The sequence below is a fragment of the Monodon monoceros genome, unplaced genomic scaffold (assembly GCF_005190385.1).
Source record: "Monodon monoceros isolate NGI ecotype Baffin Bay Population unplaced genomic scaffold, NGI_Narwhal_1 Super_Scaffold_7, whole genome shotgun sequence".
Lineage (NCBI taxonomy): Eukaryota > Metazoa > Chordata > Mammalia > Artiodactyla > Monodontidae > Monodon > Monodon monoceros.
This window is the reverse complement of record NW_021703784.1, coordinates 13,837,315-13,856,029: the sequence shown is the minus strand read 5'-3', so window position 1 is coordinate 13,856,029 and position 18,715 is coordinate 13,837,315. Positions and strand designations below refer to the sequence as shown.

Here is an 18,715-nt window from a genome sequence, read left to right as displayed (position 1 = left end):
AGTAGTTGCGGCTCGCAGGGCCTAGAGTGCGCGGGCTCAGTAGTTATGGCACACGGGCTTAGTTGCTCCGGGGCATGTGGGATCTTCCTGGACCAGGGATCGAACCTATGTCCCCTGCATTGGCAGGCGGATTCTTAACCACTGCGCCACCAGGGAAGTCCCATAACTATTTAAAAAAACAAAAATGAGTACAATTTACAGGTAACCAGGAAGAGAGGAAAAGGAAATGCTTTCGTTCAACATTTCCTTCAAGCTTCTACAAGGTGAAGCAGTAATAATCAAATAATAATTATTCCTATTATTTTTTTCTCTTTGAGAGCTATAAACTTTGATCATCGGTACAGTTTCAAATGGGGACAACTTAACTGATTTTAAATAAAATGTATTTTTTTAAAACCCAGCACACGTGACTGCCTCTGACAAAATAAGACCCCTTGGGTATAAATCCCAAGGTCCAACAGTGCAGCTGGGAAGGGTCATTTATTCCACAAATATTAATTTAGCTGATACAGACACTGCTTGGCACAGGGGATACAAAGAAAAGCAATATACAGCTCCTGTTCTCAAGGAGCTCACCCCAAATTATCTAGTCTTTGCCTTTGGCCAGGACTACACCTAATCCTTTACAGAAAGCCAGCTGTTCATGCTGGGGTGATTATTTAAAGTCCTTTTAGTCACAGATATAGCTATACCTAATTCTTTTGGAATGGAAACTCATGGAAGGGGCAGTAGCAAAATGCAACCATTGCTTCCTTAATGGAAGGGTGCCTTCGTAGAAGAGTAATGGACTTGGCTCTTCCTTCTCCAGAAGAAAGCAGCATCTAAGGGTTCTGAACAGTCCTCTCTGTTCAGTGGTGATCAAGCCTTCCTATGGGCAAGCTTAAATGACTCAGCCACCATTCTTTTCTTAGTTCCAGGACTTTGGGGACTACTAATGCAATGTTTTCCACTGGGGGCCTGTTTGGAAAAAGGAAATTGCTTATTTGAGAGGGGGTATCTTCACCAATGACTAAGGAAGTGTTTCTATCTGAATGCGAGAGAACGCACTTTACTTGGATTAGGTCATTCAGTCTTCATAATAATCCTGTGAGGTTGCTATTAATATCCTTATTTTAGCAGGTTAGGAAACTGAGGCATCATGAGCTTAGGTGCCTGGGTCAAGATCACATAGTTACAATGACTGTATCTGAGTCCATGTTAGTTTCACCACAATACTGGTTTGCAACTAGAAATCTTTCCAGACAGGAGAAAAGGGAATGAACATCTAGAGGTCCCTTTAAACCAGAAGCAATTCATGAGTTTGCAGGAAGGGGCAAAATTTGGGGTGCCCTTCTTAAAAATTTCCTTATATCATTTGGAAAAAAGTTTTAAATATGTGCGTGTCTATTAAGTTGGCAAAAATCAAGAAGTTAAAAAATCCTTTTCGGAAGAGTGTGGAGAAAGCACTCAGACATTGCTGGTGGCAGTATGATTAGTACAATCTTTACAGGGCGGCAACTCAATCTTTACAGCGGACAACATGGTGTACATTTATCAAAATTATAGGTGCACATACCTTTTGACTTAGCAAATTCCACTTCTAGAAATGCATACAACAGATATATTTGCATGCCTGCAAAGTAACATATGTTCAAGGTTGTGCACTGCAGCGTTGTTTGAAATAGCAAAAGTTTGGAAATAAATGCCCACTAACAGAGAACTGGTTAAATAAAGTATGCTACATCTATTCCATGCAGCCCCAAGAATGAGGAAATGCTGTCTACTGACCAGAATGATTTCCAAGATATAGATTTCTAAGCAAGATACAGGAAATGGGTTTGATATTTTTTCATTTGAGGAAAAACTTCTATATGTATTTGCTTGTAAAGGTACAGACTACCTCTGGAAGAATATACAAGAGACTGATAATCTTAGTTGCCCCTAAGAAAGGATAAGGTATGACTGCGGGAGGAGAGGGTAGTTAAAGTAAGAGTGGAGTGAAAACTTTATTTCTTTAAATTTTTAACCATATTAATATATTATGTAGTCAGGAAAAATAAGTCAGGAAAAATAAGCTGAATTAAAATTTAAAATAAGAGATTAAATAAAGCACATGCAGTTTAAGGTAACTTATGAGTAAGGCATAGAATGCCTTTTTTCAAAAATACATTCACATTGCTGTGAAGTTATTTCCACATCCATCCCCATAACTCTTTTCATCTTCTAAATCTGAAACTCTATACCTAGTAAACAATAACGCCCCATTCTCCCCTCACTCTGTCCGCTGGCAACCACCATTATACTTTCTGTCTTTACAATTTTGACTACTCTGAGGACCTCAGATAAGTGGAGTCATACAGTATTTGTCTTTTTGTGTCTGGCTTATTTCACTTAGCACAATGTCCTCAAGATTCATCCATGTTGTAACATATTACAGAATTTCGTTCCTTTTTTTAAGGCTGAATAATATTCTATTGTATGAGTATGCCACATTTTGGTAATCTGTTCACTGGTTGATGGACACTTGGTTTGCTTCCATGTTTTGGCCATTGTGAATAATGCTGCCATGAACATGGGTATACAAATATCTCCTCAAGATCCTGCTTTCAGTTCTTTTGGGTATATACCCAGAAGTGGAACTGCTGGATCATATAGTAATTTTTTTTTTTCCTCAAGGAACCACCATACTGTTTTCCACAATGGCCGCACCATTTTATATTCCTGCCGACTGTGCACAAAGGGTCCAATTTCTCCACATCTTCACCAACACTTGTTGTTTTCCTAATGGGAGTAAGGTGGCATAGTATGTCTTTTGGGGAATCAGCAGTATGGTTAGTTGATAGTGGTGTCAGACCCCAATGAGATTTGGTCTTGCCACTTACTAGCTGTGTGACTTCGGACATTATGCCAGTTTCCCCATTGGTAAAATCAGAATTATCTCGGAGGGTTGGTGAGAATTGAATGTGCATAAAGCACTCAGGCTCACAGAAAGCACTCAAGAAATATAAGTTATTATTCTTTCCACCTTAAAAGCTCCAATAATAAACCAAATTCCGACTTGCTCTGGCTCCTTCTGGACGAGTTAGGAGGCAAAGAGACAAACTAGATGATTTTATCAAGGAGTTTTCTACTTAGAGGCTTGAGTCTGAGGACTTCACACAATCTTCACAGACATTCTTCCTTCCTGCTGTCCCCGCTCAGCCTGCAGACCTCCCACCTGTGCCCAAAGAAGAGTGCTTGAAAGGAAGAGGTTACTCAGAACCCAGCCGGTTTATGTTTTCTCAGGGGCGGAGGTCGGGAAGAAATCCTGTTGACACAGTTTTGTAAAGCCTGTCACTCAGTCCCCTGCCTATTACCTCTGCAGACCGTTATGCATATTAAAGAAGGGGGGGCGGCAAATACAAAAGAAAAATAAGCGAGAGTGAGTGAGAGAGGGAACAAATCAGGATGCTTGAGGGAATCCACGTGGTCGCCAATCTGTAACTGATCAGAGCAGCGACACTGAAGCAAAACCCCCAACGCCTAACGCTAAATATATTGCAATGGAGAAACCGTCCACAATGGGGTGTCTATGTCCTTAGCAGAGTCCTGGGGCTGCCGTTTAAGAGACTCTCCCCGTACTCCCACCCTTTTTGCACCTAGTAAACCACGCGATGTAACAACGGAATCTGGTTCTGTGTGTGCGCTGTGGGAGTGTGAGCTTTGCAAACCATCTGGGCTCCATCCTGCGCGGTTGGAACCACGATCGATCCAGGACGAGTTGGGGGAGTTGGAGCTTGCCTGTGTCTCCTTCCTCTCCCTGCTCCTCTCTAGCCCCCACCCCATCGTTCGCTCTGCACAAACGTTCGCGGGTGGAGGGACGTAGGTTTTCAGCACCAGGAGGCCGTGGACCTTCTCTGGAGGCTGCAGTGCACCCTCCAGAGGGCCAGAGCTGATTGCAACCTGCTCACCACGACCCTCCCCCTCCTCCCCAAATTCGCTGCCCCAGGCTGTTATATTACAGGCGGGGCGCTGTACCGGTGCGGGAGTCCAGGAAGGCTGCGTGACCTTCCAGCGAACTCCACCTCGGCCAGGGGTGGGAGGGATGGAGGCTGCCCCGGGGCCTGCTGGCTGTGTATCGATCCCCCAGCCTCAGCCAACACAAGTTCTCCCGGTACAAACCCCTCCCTCCCTTCTGTGCTTTCCCAGCCTTGCAGGCTTCTAACGCCTAGCTTGTGGCGCCCTCCTCTCTTTCCCGCAATAAAGTGAACCGGGTGGGTATGCATCCCCCGCCCTAACCCTCCCCTTCCCCCTCCCCCCTCTGCCTACTAACCCCGCGCACAGAGCTCGCCGCCGGCGGGCCCCTTCCACCCAGTGTATCATAATGCCCAACGCTCTTCTCCTCCCCCTCTCTTAATCAGAAACGTGGTCGCGAGCCCCCCCGCTCTGCGTGCATACATTAGGGTCTGCTTTGCATGCAGCGGCAGGCAGAGAACTGAGGAAGAAGGGGCGGGGGCGCTTTTGCCCGCCTCTTCCCTCCAGGCCCCGTTAGCCACCCAGTTTCAGCTTCGTTGTAACGCCGCCTCGTTAGCGGAGCACGCCGCGGCCCCAGTGCCCGGGCTGGAGAAACACAACCCGACTCTCTGCAGAAGGGCACCAAAGCCAGACGTTTCTCAGCCCCGAGCGCACAGTAGGGCGAGGAGGTGGCGAGAGGCCGACCACTCGGTGTGTGCATTTTGGAGAGAGCTCCAGCCTGAAAATGGGAGGGGCTCTTTTATTATTTTTTAAAGCGCATTCATTGAGGCCCTTTCTATTTTGCATATAGTAAACTGGGCAACAATTCCGTCTTGCCTGTAGCACAATAAGGGCTCTTTTATTCTAGAAGCGTTAAATCCGGGCTAACCCCTCTCGTATCCATGCCTCGAGGCGGAGAAGGCGCACTCGTCCCCGGCCCGGCAGCCGCGTTAGACTGGAAGCTGCTCTCCCGGGCGGTTCGATTCCCAGCGCATCCCGGGAACGTGTGTAATCGGCCTCTCGTCTCTAGAGGCTGCAGGCGGCCGGCCTCCCTCCGCCTCCATCCTCTCCGTAGTCCTCGCCCCTCCCCCTCTCCCCGGAACCCGCGCTCCGCGTCGGGCTCCTGGGCTTCCTTCCCCCCTCCTTTTCCCGAGTAATGCCGCTCCCGGAGGGCGGGGCACGCAGTTATCCAGGTTGCGGGGCGGGCGGGCGGGCGGCAGGCTGCGGCCCGGGCCTCGGGATGGCGTAGCCGCGGCCCGGCGTCGGCAGCGCGGGCCCGAGCCCGCTATACAGCTTGCTGGGCCGGCTGGCGCGGCCCGGCCCTCGGCATAGCGGCCACGGGGTGCAGGCGGCCGGGCGGCGCCGAGCGGGCCAGGCAGGTTCCGGGGCCCGCGGCCCCCCCCCCTCCGCCTCCCCGCCCCCCTGTGTTGTCGCCTCTCCCTCTCGCTGCTTCACTTCACGGGGCGAACATGGCGCACAGCTGTCGGTGGCGCTTCCCCGCCCGACCCGGGACCACCGGGGGCGGCGGCGGTGGGGGGCGCCGGGGCCTAGGGGGCGCCCCGCGGCAACGCGTCCCGGCCCTGCTGCTTCCCCCCGGGCCCCTGGTCGGCGGCGGCGGCCCCGGGGCGCCCCCCTCCCCCCCGGCTGTGGCGGCCGCGGCGGCGGCGGCGGCGGCGGCGGCGGCGGCGGCGGGAAGCGGCGGGGTTGGGGTTCCAGGGGGAGCGGCCGCCGCCTCAGCAGCCTCCTCGTCGTCCGCCTCGTCTTCGTCTTCGTCATCGTCCTCAGCCTCCTCTGGGCCGGCCCTGCTCCGGGTGGGCCCGGGCTTCGACGCGGCGCTGCAGGTCTCGGCCGCCATCGGCACCAACCTGCGCCGGTTCCGGGCCGTGTTTGGGGAGAGCGGCGGGGGAGGCGGCAGCGGAGAGGTAAGGGGGCGAGGAACCCCCAGGTCCGGGGTCTCGACCCTCTGCGGAGCCCCCTCCCCTCCCCCATCCGGGATTGTGGAGCATCCCAATTCGGGGACCATCCTGGGGTCCCTGACCCGGGGCAGATGGCCCTCCCATCTCGGGACCCCCATCCAGGGGTGCAGGCCCCCAGGCGTCCCCACCCCGGGGTTCGGACCCATCTGGCCGAGGGCGTTTGACCCCCCACCCTCTTTCCCCTGACCCTTCCCCACATCCTCTGGCACAGACCCCTCGCCCGGGTTTCCCATCCCGGGACTGAACCCCTCCTCCCTTTCACAGATTACCTCATCCGAGCGAGATTCCTCCCTCCCTCCCTCCTAGAGACTTGATCCCGCCACATCCCCGCCTCCCTCTCTGGGCAGATGTTTTACTCCTGGGGCAGTTTTCCTCTTGGGCATCTCTCGGGGGATGGCCTCATCCAAAGCCACGTTCTTCTCCCACCCTTGGGGACCGATGTCCCTTCTAGCACCTTGCTTTCGAAAACCTGATGAACCCTCGCTCCGTCCCCGGGCCAGGTCCCTACACTACCAGCCACTCCCCCTTCCTTCACCTCCACCCGCACCCCCGCTACCCCCAGCGGAGAGGTCCTCCCCTCATCCCGCCCTTCCCCACCAGGAAAAAGCTACTTTCCTCTCCACCTTGCCTCCCTTCGCCTTCTTTCCCTCTGAAGATAACGGCGATCTCCTCCTACAGCAGTCTGTTTCCCCCATTTTACAGAGCTGCAGTTTCTAGCCTATTGGTAGCAGGGGATTACTCTACCTTCACTCCACCCTTTCCCTCCTTTAGAATGAAGGATTAGTGGCATCTTCGAGGGGAAAATTGTCCACTGTCCTCTAGGCTCAGAGAAGAGCAGCTTTCCACCATTCCCCCTGGAGAGGAGGCAGGTTTTCCCTCCAGCTCTGGGGAAGGGGGCCCCCGTGAGGGGCGGTGTTTGTGGGGTACTTGGGCAGCATCCTCCCAGGGGAAGCAGCTGCTCTCCTACCCCACCCACTGCGCCTGAGAGCACGCAGTCTTCAAACCTAGCTCCCTCCCGCCCTTCTTTTCTCCGTCATTTCATTATTGATCCACCTTTTCCTAGGCCAATCCTGGGGCTTGGAAGGGGTGGGGGAAGCAGGGTTGGGGTGAGGAAAGTAGATAAGGGACAGTTTTACTGTAGTGCGGTGGTGGTGGCTGCTTCTGGTTGAGAGAAAGAGGGTTATGAAGAGGTTATGAAGCAAAGTTATTCCTTAGAAGGAGTTAGCATTCTCTCTCTGATTTGTCTGAGGGGGACCCAAGGTGGATGAAGGATCTCCAGCTTTGCCCCTTCCCCATTTAGTACTGGGGCGAGAATGGGGATGCTTTGATAGGCATTATTCAGCCCCCTTCAGCCAAAAGGAAAGTTGCCCTGGGAAGGGAAGTTGAGTTCAGGTTCAGCCAGTGGCGTTGCGCATTTGTTTTACACTGGATGCAGAAGGGGGAGTTTGAATCGTAGGGGAAGGGGGAGAATGGGATGGGGGATGCTAGGAGGAAGAGCAGCTGCTAGGGGCTGAAGCGGAGGGGGGTAGGGGGTTGCTGCTTTGGAGTGCTCTTGATTGAAACAGAAAGGGAAAGATAACAACCAGCCGTTTCCTGCGTGCTCTGCCGTTGGTGCACACAAAATATCCTGGGCAAACCCCTCGTCCCCTATTGTGCCCCGCACCCCTTTAGATCTACAGAAAGATCCTGGGCAGAAGGGGAGGGAGGAGATCCCAGGGACCCTGGCCCCTCCTTTCAAGGAGCTGGCATTTTTTAGTTGTTAGTCTTCCTGCCTCCTTTTTTAAATCGTTTCTAAGGCATCCTGATCAGGAGACTGACAACAACCCGCCTTCTGACAGAGCAAGGAGGACATGATGGGGGCGTGTTCCTTGCGATGTAGCTAGCTGCAGCGTCCCTTTTCCCTGCCTCTCTCTGCTCTCTCTCCACCTCCTTTTCCCAGCCTTCAGAAGGCAGCTGCAGTCAGCAGGGTTGTTTGAGACTATTTATTGGTTGCTGTAGATTATTATTTTTTTTTTGAAAGGCCAATTCTGTATTTTTTAAGCTAACAACACAGATCCCATGTAGTTGGAGAACCAAAGGCCTCATACATGACAAAAAGACTGAACCGTTCAGGTTACTTGCATGGAGTTGGTGCTTAAATGTGAGTTGATTTTGCTTTTTTAAAAGATACAGCAGCAAAAAAAAAAAAAAAAAAATAGACTTACTGAGATTTCATTTACCTGCTTGTTTTCAAAATTGAGACTTGCCTGGTTATATGTAGAATTTTAGCCCCATGTATATTTGAGTATAATAAGAAAGTCTCTATTAGGAGAAGTTAGTCTATTTTTAAGGGGATCCTGAGAAGCATTTTCTTCTTGTTTAGCATGCTTGTTTATTTTATACTGAAGGACCAAGTGTTCACATTCCAAATGTTGTTATCACATATTCAAAAGCAAAGTTTTATGCTGACAGCTTCCAATCATAGCTTTTCAAGAGACTGGTTAGAAAGAGAGCCACCTGGATTCAGGGACCTAATGTCTGGGCACCAGAATATTTTATCTGTTGGTCTTTGACAAATCACCTTTAAAGTTTTAATCAGGTGCTAACATTTTCTTATCCACTGGCATTATTTTGCTTAGCAGTGGTATGTAGTGTAAAGCCTGTCAAGGAAATGCAGTAATTTCAAATAAGATCATATTAATACTTTTTTTCTTTAAAACTTTTGCCTGAACAGTAGTTGCTACTTCATTATGAGGAAAGTGGTTGACTCCTTACATTAAACTTCAGTATTTTTTCTGAATTAGGCTTGAATGGGCTGTTGTTCCATTGGTAAGCCTTTTATGTGGTAGTTTGAGTTAATCTAGGATGGGTTAATGGTATGCATTCATGAGTGCTAACCCATGGTATGGCTTAGTACTAAATCATGTGATTATATCCTTTGACCTGGTTGTTTTCAAGGTGGAAACCAAGCATTTTGTTACAGAGCCTTACAAATCAATGATAAAGTTCCAACAAGGAGGTTTAGGGTTCCCACGGGCTGACATAGAGTTCTAAAGATTGTTTCTCAGAAGTTGCTCACAGATCTGTATCAGGGCTTGTCTGGATTCATGAAGAGATGGTTTGTGATCCAAAAGGATTCTAGCCTCTTTAAATTCTGGTTCGCTTTCAGTGAATAATGACTATAACTTCATAACCAAACGTAAGTTAATACTTACTGAATACTAAGTTAAGGTGGTTGAAAGGTGACAGAACTTCCAGATCAGTTCCCTGTTTAAACTCCTTTAGCTGTAGATTTGTCCTTTACTGCCATAGGTTCTGAGCTTCCCTCGGGATTGATATCTCTCTGAGTAATAACTACATGTAAGAGTTGTTCATGACCCAGGTCTGTCAGAATGGGATTATTTTAAAAAATATATAGATGTTGCTGATCTCCTATTTGGGCTTTCTGTGTGACAGTTATGAAGTAGAATTAGAGTTTTGTTTGATTGAGCACTGTGAGAAATCACGGAGGTCTGCTTTTCCGCCTTCCCTTTTGCCTGCATGGTGTCAGGGTCCCACTTTTCTGAGGATGGTTTCAGGTGGTATATATGTGACTCTACTTTGCCATCTAATTAAACATAGTACAGCATCCTCTCTGTTGACTAGGATTTGGGCTGTTTTAATGTGAACCCCAGAAATGGTCTATTTATCAGCAAGTAATCTTTGTTTATTACTTTCATAATCCGGTTACCATTCCTACCACCTCACAAAATGTTAAAAGCAGAATTTCCACCCTGATCATAACATGGCGAACTTTGATTAGATATAAATGGAAACCGAATCACAACATTGGTATGTATTTGTCTGTATTGGAAATGGCAGTTTAGTTCGGGTGGACTAAGGTGGGCTCTTGGGTTGGGCTTAGAAAAGATGGTGGTCCTGGAGTGGGAGAGTGTCTGTGATTTTTTTTTTTTGATGTTGGTTGGGCATATGTGCCAAGAGTGGGAGTTGCTCCTTCATTGCCTTCACAGCTAACCCTGAGCTGGGCAGAAGGGAAGTGAAGCAGAGAGCACAAGTAGACTAGAAGAAGCCCCTCCGCGTGAAAGTCGGTGGACATGGGCTCTCCTCGCACTCGTCTCTGTCACTCACTAGTCTGGACAGTTTCACTTTTAACTTGAAATTTCCGATCAGTAAAATGAAAAGGTTGGGCTAAATGTCAGCGCAGGAATCTTTTCTGCTCCAGTATTCTGATTCCTCTCTGTTGTATTAATTATTTGCTCAGGTCAGAACTTCTTATTCTGAATTTATTTAAAAAGTCAGAGTCAGTGAGCCTGTTTGGTAATTTTTTTTTTTTTTCTTTTTTCCTTTTTGGCTGCATTGGGTCTCTGTTGCTGTGCGCAGGCTTTCTCTAGTTGTGGCGAACGGGGGCTACTCTTCGTTGCGGTGCGCAGTCTTCTCATTGTGGTGGCTTCTCTTCTTGCGGAGCACGGGCTTTAGGTGCGCGGGCTTCAGTAGTTGTAGCACGCGAGCTCAGTAGTTGTGGCTTGCGGGCTCTAGAGCGCAGGCTCGGTCGTTGTGGCGCACAGGCTTAGTTGCTCCACGGCATGTGGGATCTTCCCGGACCAGGGATGGAACCCGTGTCTCCTGCATTGGCAGGCGGATTCTCAACCACTGTGCCACCAGGGAAGCCCTGTTTGGTAATTTTTAATGTCAGAGTGTACATTTGCCATTAAACTGCCATTATTATTGGGAAGAGAAATTTGAACTTGGTGGGATAGTTTTCATTGTATGGACAAAATGTAAGGATTTTATGGAAAAAGTTCTTTGCTGAAGTTGACCAATTTCATTTATAAGAAAAGTGAAGATAAAATTTTAAGTATAACTCATTATCTGGTGTTGAGAGGCCCTCTTGTTTGGCTAAATTTGTTTTCATGTTTTCAATATTGTAGATTCCTGACTCTCCAAAAGGGAAGTTATTTTCAGTCTAGGTGGTATATTCCTTTAGATGTGTGAGCTTTTAAATGGAAAAAATCCAATACACTAATGTATTTACAAATCCAAAGTGATGGTACCTGCATTGCAGGGAGTAGTTGTTAATACGCTCTAAAACGTAGTTTGGTTTGTACTGAGCATCACAAATGCAGTCTTTAGAACTTTTCTTCATCTTTCGCTGAAAGGCATATCACTTGTCCCCATCTTTACCTTCCGTCTAATTATCTTAAGGCACATGCTCTTGTAGGAAATCATCGTTCACAAAATAGTGATTGATCTTTTGATTAGAAGTTGAGAAGAGAAAATACTCCCATCTTGACTCCCCTCCCATCTCTGCTCACCTGGGAGCTGGCCTTCCATAGAGCAGCTGTGCAGGCTTAATACCCGTTGCCTTCCTTGCCCTGTGGCTAGGGGGGGGGTGGCAACACTTGTTTCACTTGCTCTGAGGCATAACAGACTGCAGTGCCTCTCTCTCCTTTGGAGACTCACTGTTTTAATTGTAGGTCTCCTAATTAAGATCTCTTTGTGCCTGCCCACATTCCACTAGTGTTGGCACAGAACTTCAGCTTCCTTCTAGCACTTAACTGAAGGCCTTCAATCCGGCCTTTTGTGAATATCTTGTCTCTTTCCATTCTTCCTCTGCCAAGGTGGAGAGCCCAGTGGCATAGACCTATGAGAAAGGGGGAAGCTTTGTGACTATCACTACTTTGGGAGGAATTTATTCTAGGATTGCTGGGATGGGACCTTCTTTTGTTTGCATACGTTATTTTCAGGAATTAAGAAAAGTTAAATTACTAATGAGTCTGACATGAGGTACCTACATTTTAGTCAGATTCTTAACCCTATAGGCACTAGTAGGAAGAAGGAAGCTAAAGAGTTTACTGTTGAAAAGTGTTTGTTTGGGTCTTATCTAGATTGATTTAAAGCTTGATAAATAAAAGCTTATGGAATAAATCACAGACTTCGGGGTTTTGTGGTTGTGAAGACAATCAATCAAATGAAATTACTGATTGTTCCTAAATTGTATCAGATTTTAAAGCATAGAGTTAACTTTGATATTTGAATTAACTTTTTTGATTAGAAAAGACTGCAGGAGGATCTAGAAATTATTGAGTTAATTAAGAATACTCTTGTAGCCTCCAGTATTTCTTGAGAAGACCAGGAATTGGCTAGGTTTCTAGAGCAGTTTCAGAAGAAGGGAAAGTAATTTTTCTGGAAAATGTAGCTTCACTTTAGTTTGCGTTATGTTAGTGCTCAAAATACAGCACGTCCTTTAACGGATCTATATGTGCCATGCTAGAGGAAATGCAGTCTTTATTAAGAAGAAGGAATCTTGAATCCTTCACCTGGACCCAGATGGTTTCATTGATCACATCAGTACGAGGCGGACAAAGGGCTACTTTTTTGTTGTTGTTATTGTCATTTCCTTGGTTGTGAGGAAGGCCTGAAAGAAGGAAGTTTATGGCATGCATGAAATAAAGCTGGAGGCCTGTGCTCTTATACCTGAGTGGGTGGTTTTATGGCCTAATTCTCTAATTGCTGGCATTTATGACAGTGTGGATGCAACTGGCCCTGTGGCTGAGGTGGATTATGTTGGGAATAGGGAGAGAAAAGGGGTCCTTTTGTTAGCCTTTTCATTTTCCCCCTCAATAACTTCTCTGAGAAAGCCCTGAGGAAATACAGAGACACTTGGACTGAGGGAATGGCATCCCATAAAATGGTTCTTTATGTTTTTAAAAAGGATGAGCTGCTTTTCTTGATCTATCCAAAGAAATCCATACCACCACTGTTAAATATTTCAATGAGCTTTGTACCTTGTCAGGTTACACACCAGGGGAAGCCAACCAGGAGGCTGGAGGTGCTGCTAGGCGTTTGCTTTTAAAGACTAAGACATTTGAAAGAAGAATGCTGCTGTGTGACTTGCAGTTGTTTTGGATGATATAAATCCCCTTGTAGGATTCGTATGAAACTTCTTAGAGTTCAGACTTGGTTTAACTTTTTAGATTTTGAATGCAACTATTCTAATGAGTTTTAGTTTTAAAGAAACAGTTAAAGATATAAATGTAAGAGTTAGTTGGCAGTTTTCTGTGTGGTGTATGAAAATTCCCCTTTCTTTGAAATGAGTAGTTGTTTTTCTGTTGGACAAATAGACTAAAGGGATTTCCCCAGCTGTTTTACCTTTAATTATCGCTTCAGCAATGCCTTGTGGGGCACCAGTGGGTAGGATCTATTCAACTGCCATTTATTTCTGGAGTTGGAGTTTTTTCCGTCTATTTTATCTGTTTTGTTGCATTTCTGTGTTTTGGGTTTGGTTGGAATGTTTGGGTGTAGATGTTTTGATGTTTCTCATCAGTGAGAGCTATGAAGCTTTCTAACATTCGAATTGTTTTAGAGAGATCCAACCCTTATGGTCCACGCTTTGCTGAAGCATCATTGTTTCATTCTCATTTTACAGCATCAAAGTAATTGTGGCTTTCTGTCTTGAATTAGGGGAGTAACATTACTTGTGAGGAGTGTTTTTGGAGAAATTTTTTTTCACTAAGCTCTCCTTTGTACTATCTCAGTTCTAAAAACTGGGGAGTAGTTAATCACACGTATCTGTAATGAATATCTACACCTAAAGGAATAAATATTTACACGTGCTTGTATTCAACTTCTGTCCATCCGTGAATATTGACTGATTTTTAGATCAAACACAAGCATACAACATTGTCCCTAGATTATTATTGCCTTTAATTATAAGCAGTAAAACCATGTGGATAACATCTCTTTAAGCTTAGTTAATGAGGAAATCCTTTTGTAATCTCTCCAGCAAGGATTTTTTATTTGTGCATATATAAATACCTTTACAAAGGAAGGACAGAATCTCATTATGTAGTCTGTAATAGTGTGAGATAGTACAGCACAGTAATTAAGAGTTTATTAAGACCATGGGCTCTGGGTTCAGACTGCCTGGGTTCAAATCTTGGCTCCACTATTTATTAGCTGAATGACCTTGAAAAACTTTGTTAACCTCTCTGTGCTTCAGTTTCTTCATTTGTAAATCAGTGGTACTTGTGCTTCATAAGTTTATTGTGAGGCTTAATTGAAATTATGCATGCAAAGTACTTAGCACTTTGCCTGGTACAGAGGAATCCCTAATTATTATTAGGACTCAGTAGGACTCAGATTGTAAGGACAGGAGTGCTTAATCTTTTTTTTTGTTTGTTTCCCACCGAGGTAACAGGTTTTTTTTACTTGGAGGTATACATATATATGTGTACACATATTTACCTATTCGAGTGCTATAATCTTGACTTTAGAATGTTCTTGATTTTGGTATGGGTGTCAAGTTCATCAGTAAGCTAGGTGGAACCAAACTGAAGCCAGTCACACATCTTGGTAACAGTGGGTACCGTTGGTATCCAACTAGAATGTAATTAGCGATAAGGCACAAAAGGGAATAAAAAGAACAGGACAGTAAATAGGCAGGAAGGTAACCAAGGAAGGCAGTGCCTTCATGAGTTGCATAACTGTCAAGCCAAGGCAGCTATATTGGGGTTGCTACCCTTGGTCCCTGTAACTAGTGTTCCTTATCTTTTTGAGTATGAGTACTTGGTGATTTCCTAAAACAACTCCGAGGTTCTTCAGGGTTCTTGGCCCCCAAGTTCAGATTAATTAGTCTATACTTGGTAGCTATTTGACATTTGTTCTCAAGTTTTAGCTTAGGGAGAGTGGAGAGTAAGTGTTGGTCTGTGGAGATCAATGCAGCTAACAATTTAATTACAGAAGAAATGCTAAGTTGTAGGTTGGAACTTAACTTGAGAAATAAAAATAACCACGAGCAGAATAGTCAAAAAGAAGTTAAATTTCACCTAGTAGAGGATAGTATGCTTAAGGAGGAAAAATATAGTTCTGTTTTATCTCACTTAAAAAAAAAAAAGGGTTTGGGCTTCCCTGGTGGCGCAGTGGTTGGGAGTCCGCCTGCCGATGCAGGGGACGCGGGTTCGGGCCCCGGTCCGGAAGGATCCCGCATGCCGCGGAGCGGCTGGGCCCGTGAGCCATGGCCGCTGAGCCTGCGCGTCCGGGGCCTGTGCTCCGCGGCGGGAGAGGCCGCGGCAGTGAGAGGCCCGCGTACTGCAAAAAAAAAAAAAAAAAAAAAAAAGATTTTCTGAAATACTTAATACACTGCCTTTTACAGATGAAGAAACCGAGGTACAGACACGTTAAATAGGTTTCCTTAAGTCGTATGGCTAGTAAGTGGCAGAGCTAGAATTCAAATCCAAATCTGTAACTATTCGAAGGCTTGTTCATGCTCTCTGCACTGTGGTACCTTCAGTCCCTTTCTCTTCTCACCCCATCCAATAAATTTATGAGGCTTGTCTGTGATACTATTGTATTGTTTCTTTAATGTGTCCCTGTTTTTCTGTTTTTACCATCCTACTTTAAATTTCCATTACCTTTGCATGGATTAAAACCATAAGCTCCTAACCGGTCTCACTGCCTTCCTTTTCACTGTATAGTGGTGCCAGTGGTTTTCTTAAATACAGATCTGATTCTGTCACTTTATTCCTAAAACCCTTTGACTACTCACTGAATGTAAAATAAGATTTAGAATTCCCAGCCCTTTATAATCTAGCTGGCCTACATTTCTACATTTTGAACATTATCTCCTGAACACACATTTTCACTTAAAGTGCTTCAGCCATATTGAACTACCAGTCTATTAGATGTTCTCCACAGTCTGTGTGTACCTGCCTTTATACCTTTGCTAATGCCTTTCCTTTGCCTTAAAATGTTTCCCATCTTGACTTGCCTCTGACTTATTCATCTTTCATGGCTCAGTTCAGATCCCCAGATCCCAACTCTTCCGTGAAGCTTTCAAGATACCACTACTAGCTGAAATTCAACTTCTTTCCTGTTTTCTTACTGTACTTTATACCTACCCTTAAAGAATTTACTCCAGAATACTTTATGTTGTAAATACTTTTGATTGTGTCTGTCTTTCCCCCATTAGATTATGATTTCCTTAAGACACAGACCATTTCTGAGTCATCATTTATGTTTTATATTGTTTACAGTGGTGACTTTTCATATAGAAGGTGATCAGTGAATGTTTGTTGAACTGAAAATTTGGTATACATACAACTTCTAGGAACACTTTGCCAAGGACATATCGCATAAGCTATTATGTTGTTGAAGACTATTAGCAGGATAATTTTGAGTAATTTTGAAAAATAGTAAGCTAACTTAAGTACAGCAGAGGAAAGTCTTAAGAGCCATCAAAGGACATTTTTGTAAAAGTACCGATTGGGGCTTTAAAAGTGATGTTGAGTGTTATAAAGCAGAAACTAACACCATTGTAAAGCAATTATACTCCAATAAAGATGTTAAAAAAAAAAAAGTGATGTTGAGGAATCCTGATGGGATGGCATCATCTTTTTTTTTTTTTTTTTTTTTGCGGTACACGGGCCTCTCACTGTTGTGGCCTCTCCCGTTGCAGAGCACAGGCTCCGGACGCGCAGGCTTAGCAGCCATGGCTCACGGGACCAGCCGCTCCACGGCATGTGGGATCTTCCCGGACCGGGGCACAAACCCGTGTCCCCTGCATCGGCAGGCGGACTCTCAACCACCGCGCCACCAGGGAAGCCCGGCATCATCTTTTATATAGATAATGCTGGCACTGATCACCCACTTACTTGAGTGTTGTTTCCACTTCTAGGTTCCTCAACTTAGAGGGGATGAGGATACCTTGGAGAGGTTTCTGAGGAGACTCAAAAGATGATTATATGATTGGAAGTCAGACCTATGAGGAAAGGTTGGGAGAATGAAAAGTTAAGAGGCGACTTAATAACTCTTCAAAAAACATGAATGGATCCATTATTAGGAATGGTAACCAGCTGTTTTCCAGCTCTACTGATGCTAAAATAAGAGAAAAATAGGTTTAAATTGAAGCAAAGGGTAGTTGTGTAAGGAACTTGTTGCTAATGATGGTTTTCATTATAGTGATGGCGAAAAGATTACCGAAATAATTTTATGATCTTCTCTGGAGGTGAATTTTAAAGGACAGGAGTCCTGCCTATGTATGTGTAAAATGACTTCTCAAGCTGCCTTCTCATTGTCTGAATCAATAAGTATATTTCTATTTAGATCCTAGAGGGCATGGATCATGTTTTATACTTTTTAATATTCCCCAAGGGGTCCTAGGGTCTCACTGGCTCCCTAAGAAGTATTTGAATTGTCAGTTTATGGCAATAATTAACTTTCAGTAGTAAGCTCCAAAGAAATGTCTTTATGAAATGATTTTATCGTGGTTTTATAGGAGAATAAAAACTTAGAAAATGAGCTAAGAGGGAGCTAAGAGGGAAACCTTAAACATCAAGAGAAACCAGGGAAAGTAGTAGATGTGGTCTCAATATAGGAAACAAATAAATATTTGTAGCCTTTATGTCCATTTTCAGTTGTAGCCTAAAGAGCTGTGCTTCAGAATATCCCTTGTTAAGGGTATCACTGCTTGTGGATGCATTATAACAAGTGCTTTGTAAATCCTTTCCAGTCTAATAAGTTGGCTTCATGTGAATGAGGATTATAAAGGCCTCTGACCCTTGGCTTTTGAGGCCATGAGGAGGGCTTACATTACTTAGAATGAAACCTTTTTAGATATGTTGGGTTGCAAAAAGCATTTCCGGTACAGTCAGAATGAAAACTGTGAATTGGGATTATTCATGTAGATTACCAAAAGTCTGGGCAGAGCTGATATTAACACCAGATCATTTTCCTACTAGCTCTTAGTCCCAAAACCTTGAGTGGGTTATTGAAGCTTTAGGACTTTGGAATTTAGTACTGGAATTGTGTATAATTTCCTTCTTGTAGATAAATGGATACTAGGCTTATTTAAGGTTATTTGGCTTTAAATATTAAAAATATAACGAATGTTTTCTAAGTTTCGTATAGTAAATGCTGTCTGCTGTTAACCAGATCATCTCATAAAATGACTGGAGTTCAAAGGTGAAGCTGGATTGTTGCAGGGATTCTGCAAGTGGTGGCAAAGTGAAGGGCAGCTTGATTCCCTAATTGTAAAATTGGTGTCATTTGAGAAACTGGGAATTGGAAATATAAGGGAGGCATACTTTTCCCGTAACTTTTTTTTTTTTAATGTTTATTTATTTTATTTATTTATTTTTGGCTGCATTGGGTCTTTGTTGCTGTGCGCGGGCTTTCTCTACTTGCAGTGAGCCGGGCTACTCTTCATTGCGGTGCAGCGGGCTTCTCCTTGCAGTGGCTTCTCTTGTTGCAGAGCACAGGCTCTAGGCGCGTGGGCTTCAGTAGTTGTGGCTCGCAGGCTCAGTAGTTGTGGCACACAGGCTTAGTTGCTCCACGGCATGTGGGATCTTCCTGGGCCAGGGCTCGAACCCGTGTCCCCTGCATTGGCAGGTGGATTCTTTTTTTAAAGATAAATAAATAAATAAATTGATTTATTTATTTATTGGCCGAGTAGGGTCTTTGTTGCTGCGCGCAGGCTTTCTCTAGTTGTGGCGAGCAGGGGCTGAGTGGGGGCTACTGTTCACTGCAGTGCGCGGGCTTCTCATTGCATTGGCTTCTCTTGTTGCGGAGCACGGGCTCTAGGAGCACAGGTTTCAGTAGTTGCAGCATGCAGGCTCAGTAGTTGTGGCTCACGGGCTCTAGAGCACAGGCTCAGTAGTTGTGGCACATGGGCTTAGTTGCTCCGCGGCATGTGGGACCTTCCTGGACCAGGGATCAAACCCGTGTCCCCTGCTTTGGCAGGCGGATTCTTAACCACTGTGCCACCAGGGAAGCCCTGGCAGGTGGATTCTTAA

General features: G+C 45.4%; 1 protein-coding gene across 3 annotated transcripts in view; it reads left to right on the top strand.

Moving 5' to 3' along the window:
• The first annotated feature begins 5,441 nt into the window (after positions 1-5,441).
• KMT2A (lysine methyltransferase 2A) overlaps positions 5,442-18,715 on the top strand; it is a 74,294-nt gene continuing 61,020 nt past the window's right edge. For 2 of the 3 annotated variants that reach the window (XM_029207810.1, XM_029207811.1), the window contains exon 1: positions 5,442-5,894. In XM_029207810.1, the coding sequence (XP_029063643.1) occupies positions 5,442-5,894 (453 nt within the window). Of the gene's footprint in view, positions 5,895-7,989; positions 8,089-18,715 lie in introns of all 3 variants that reach the window. The other variant, XM_029207809.1, reaches the window with a different exon arrangement.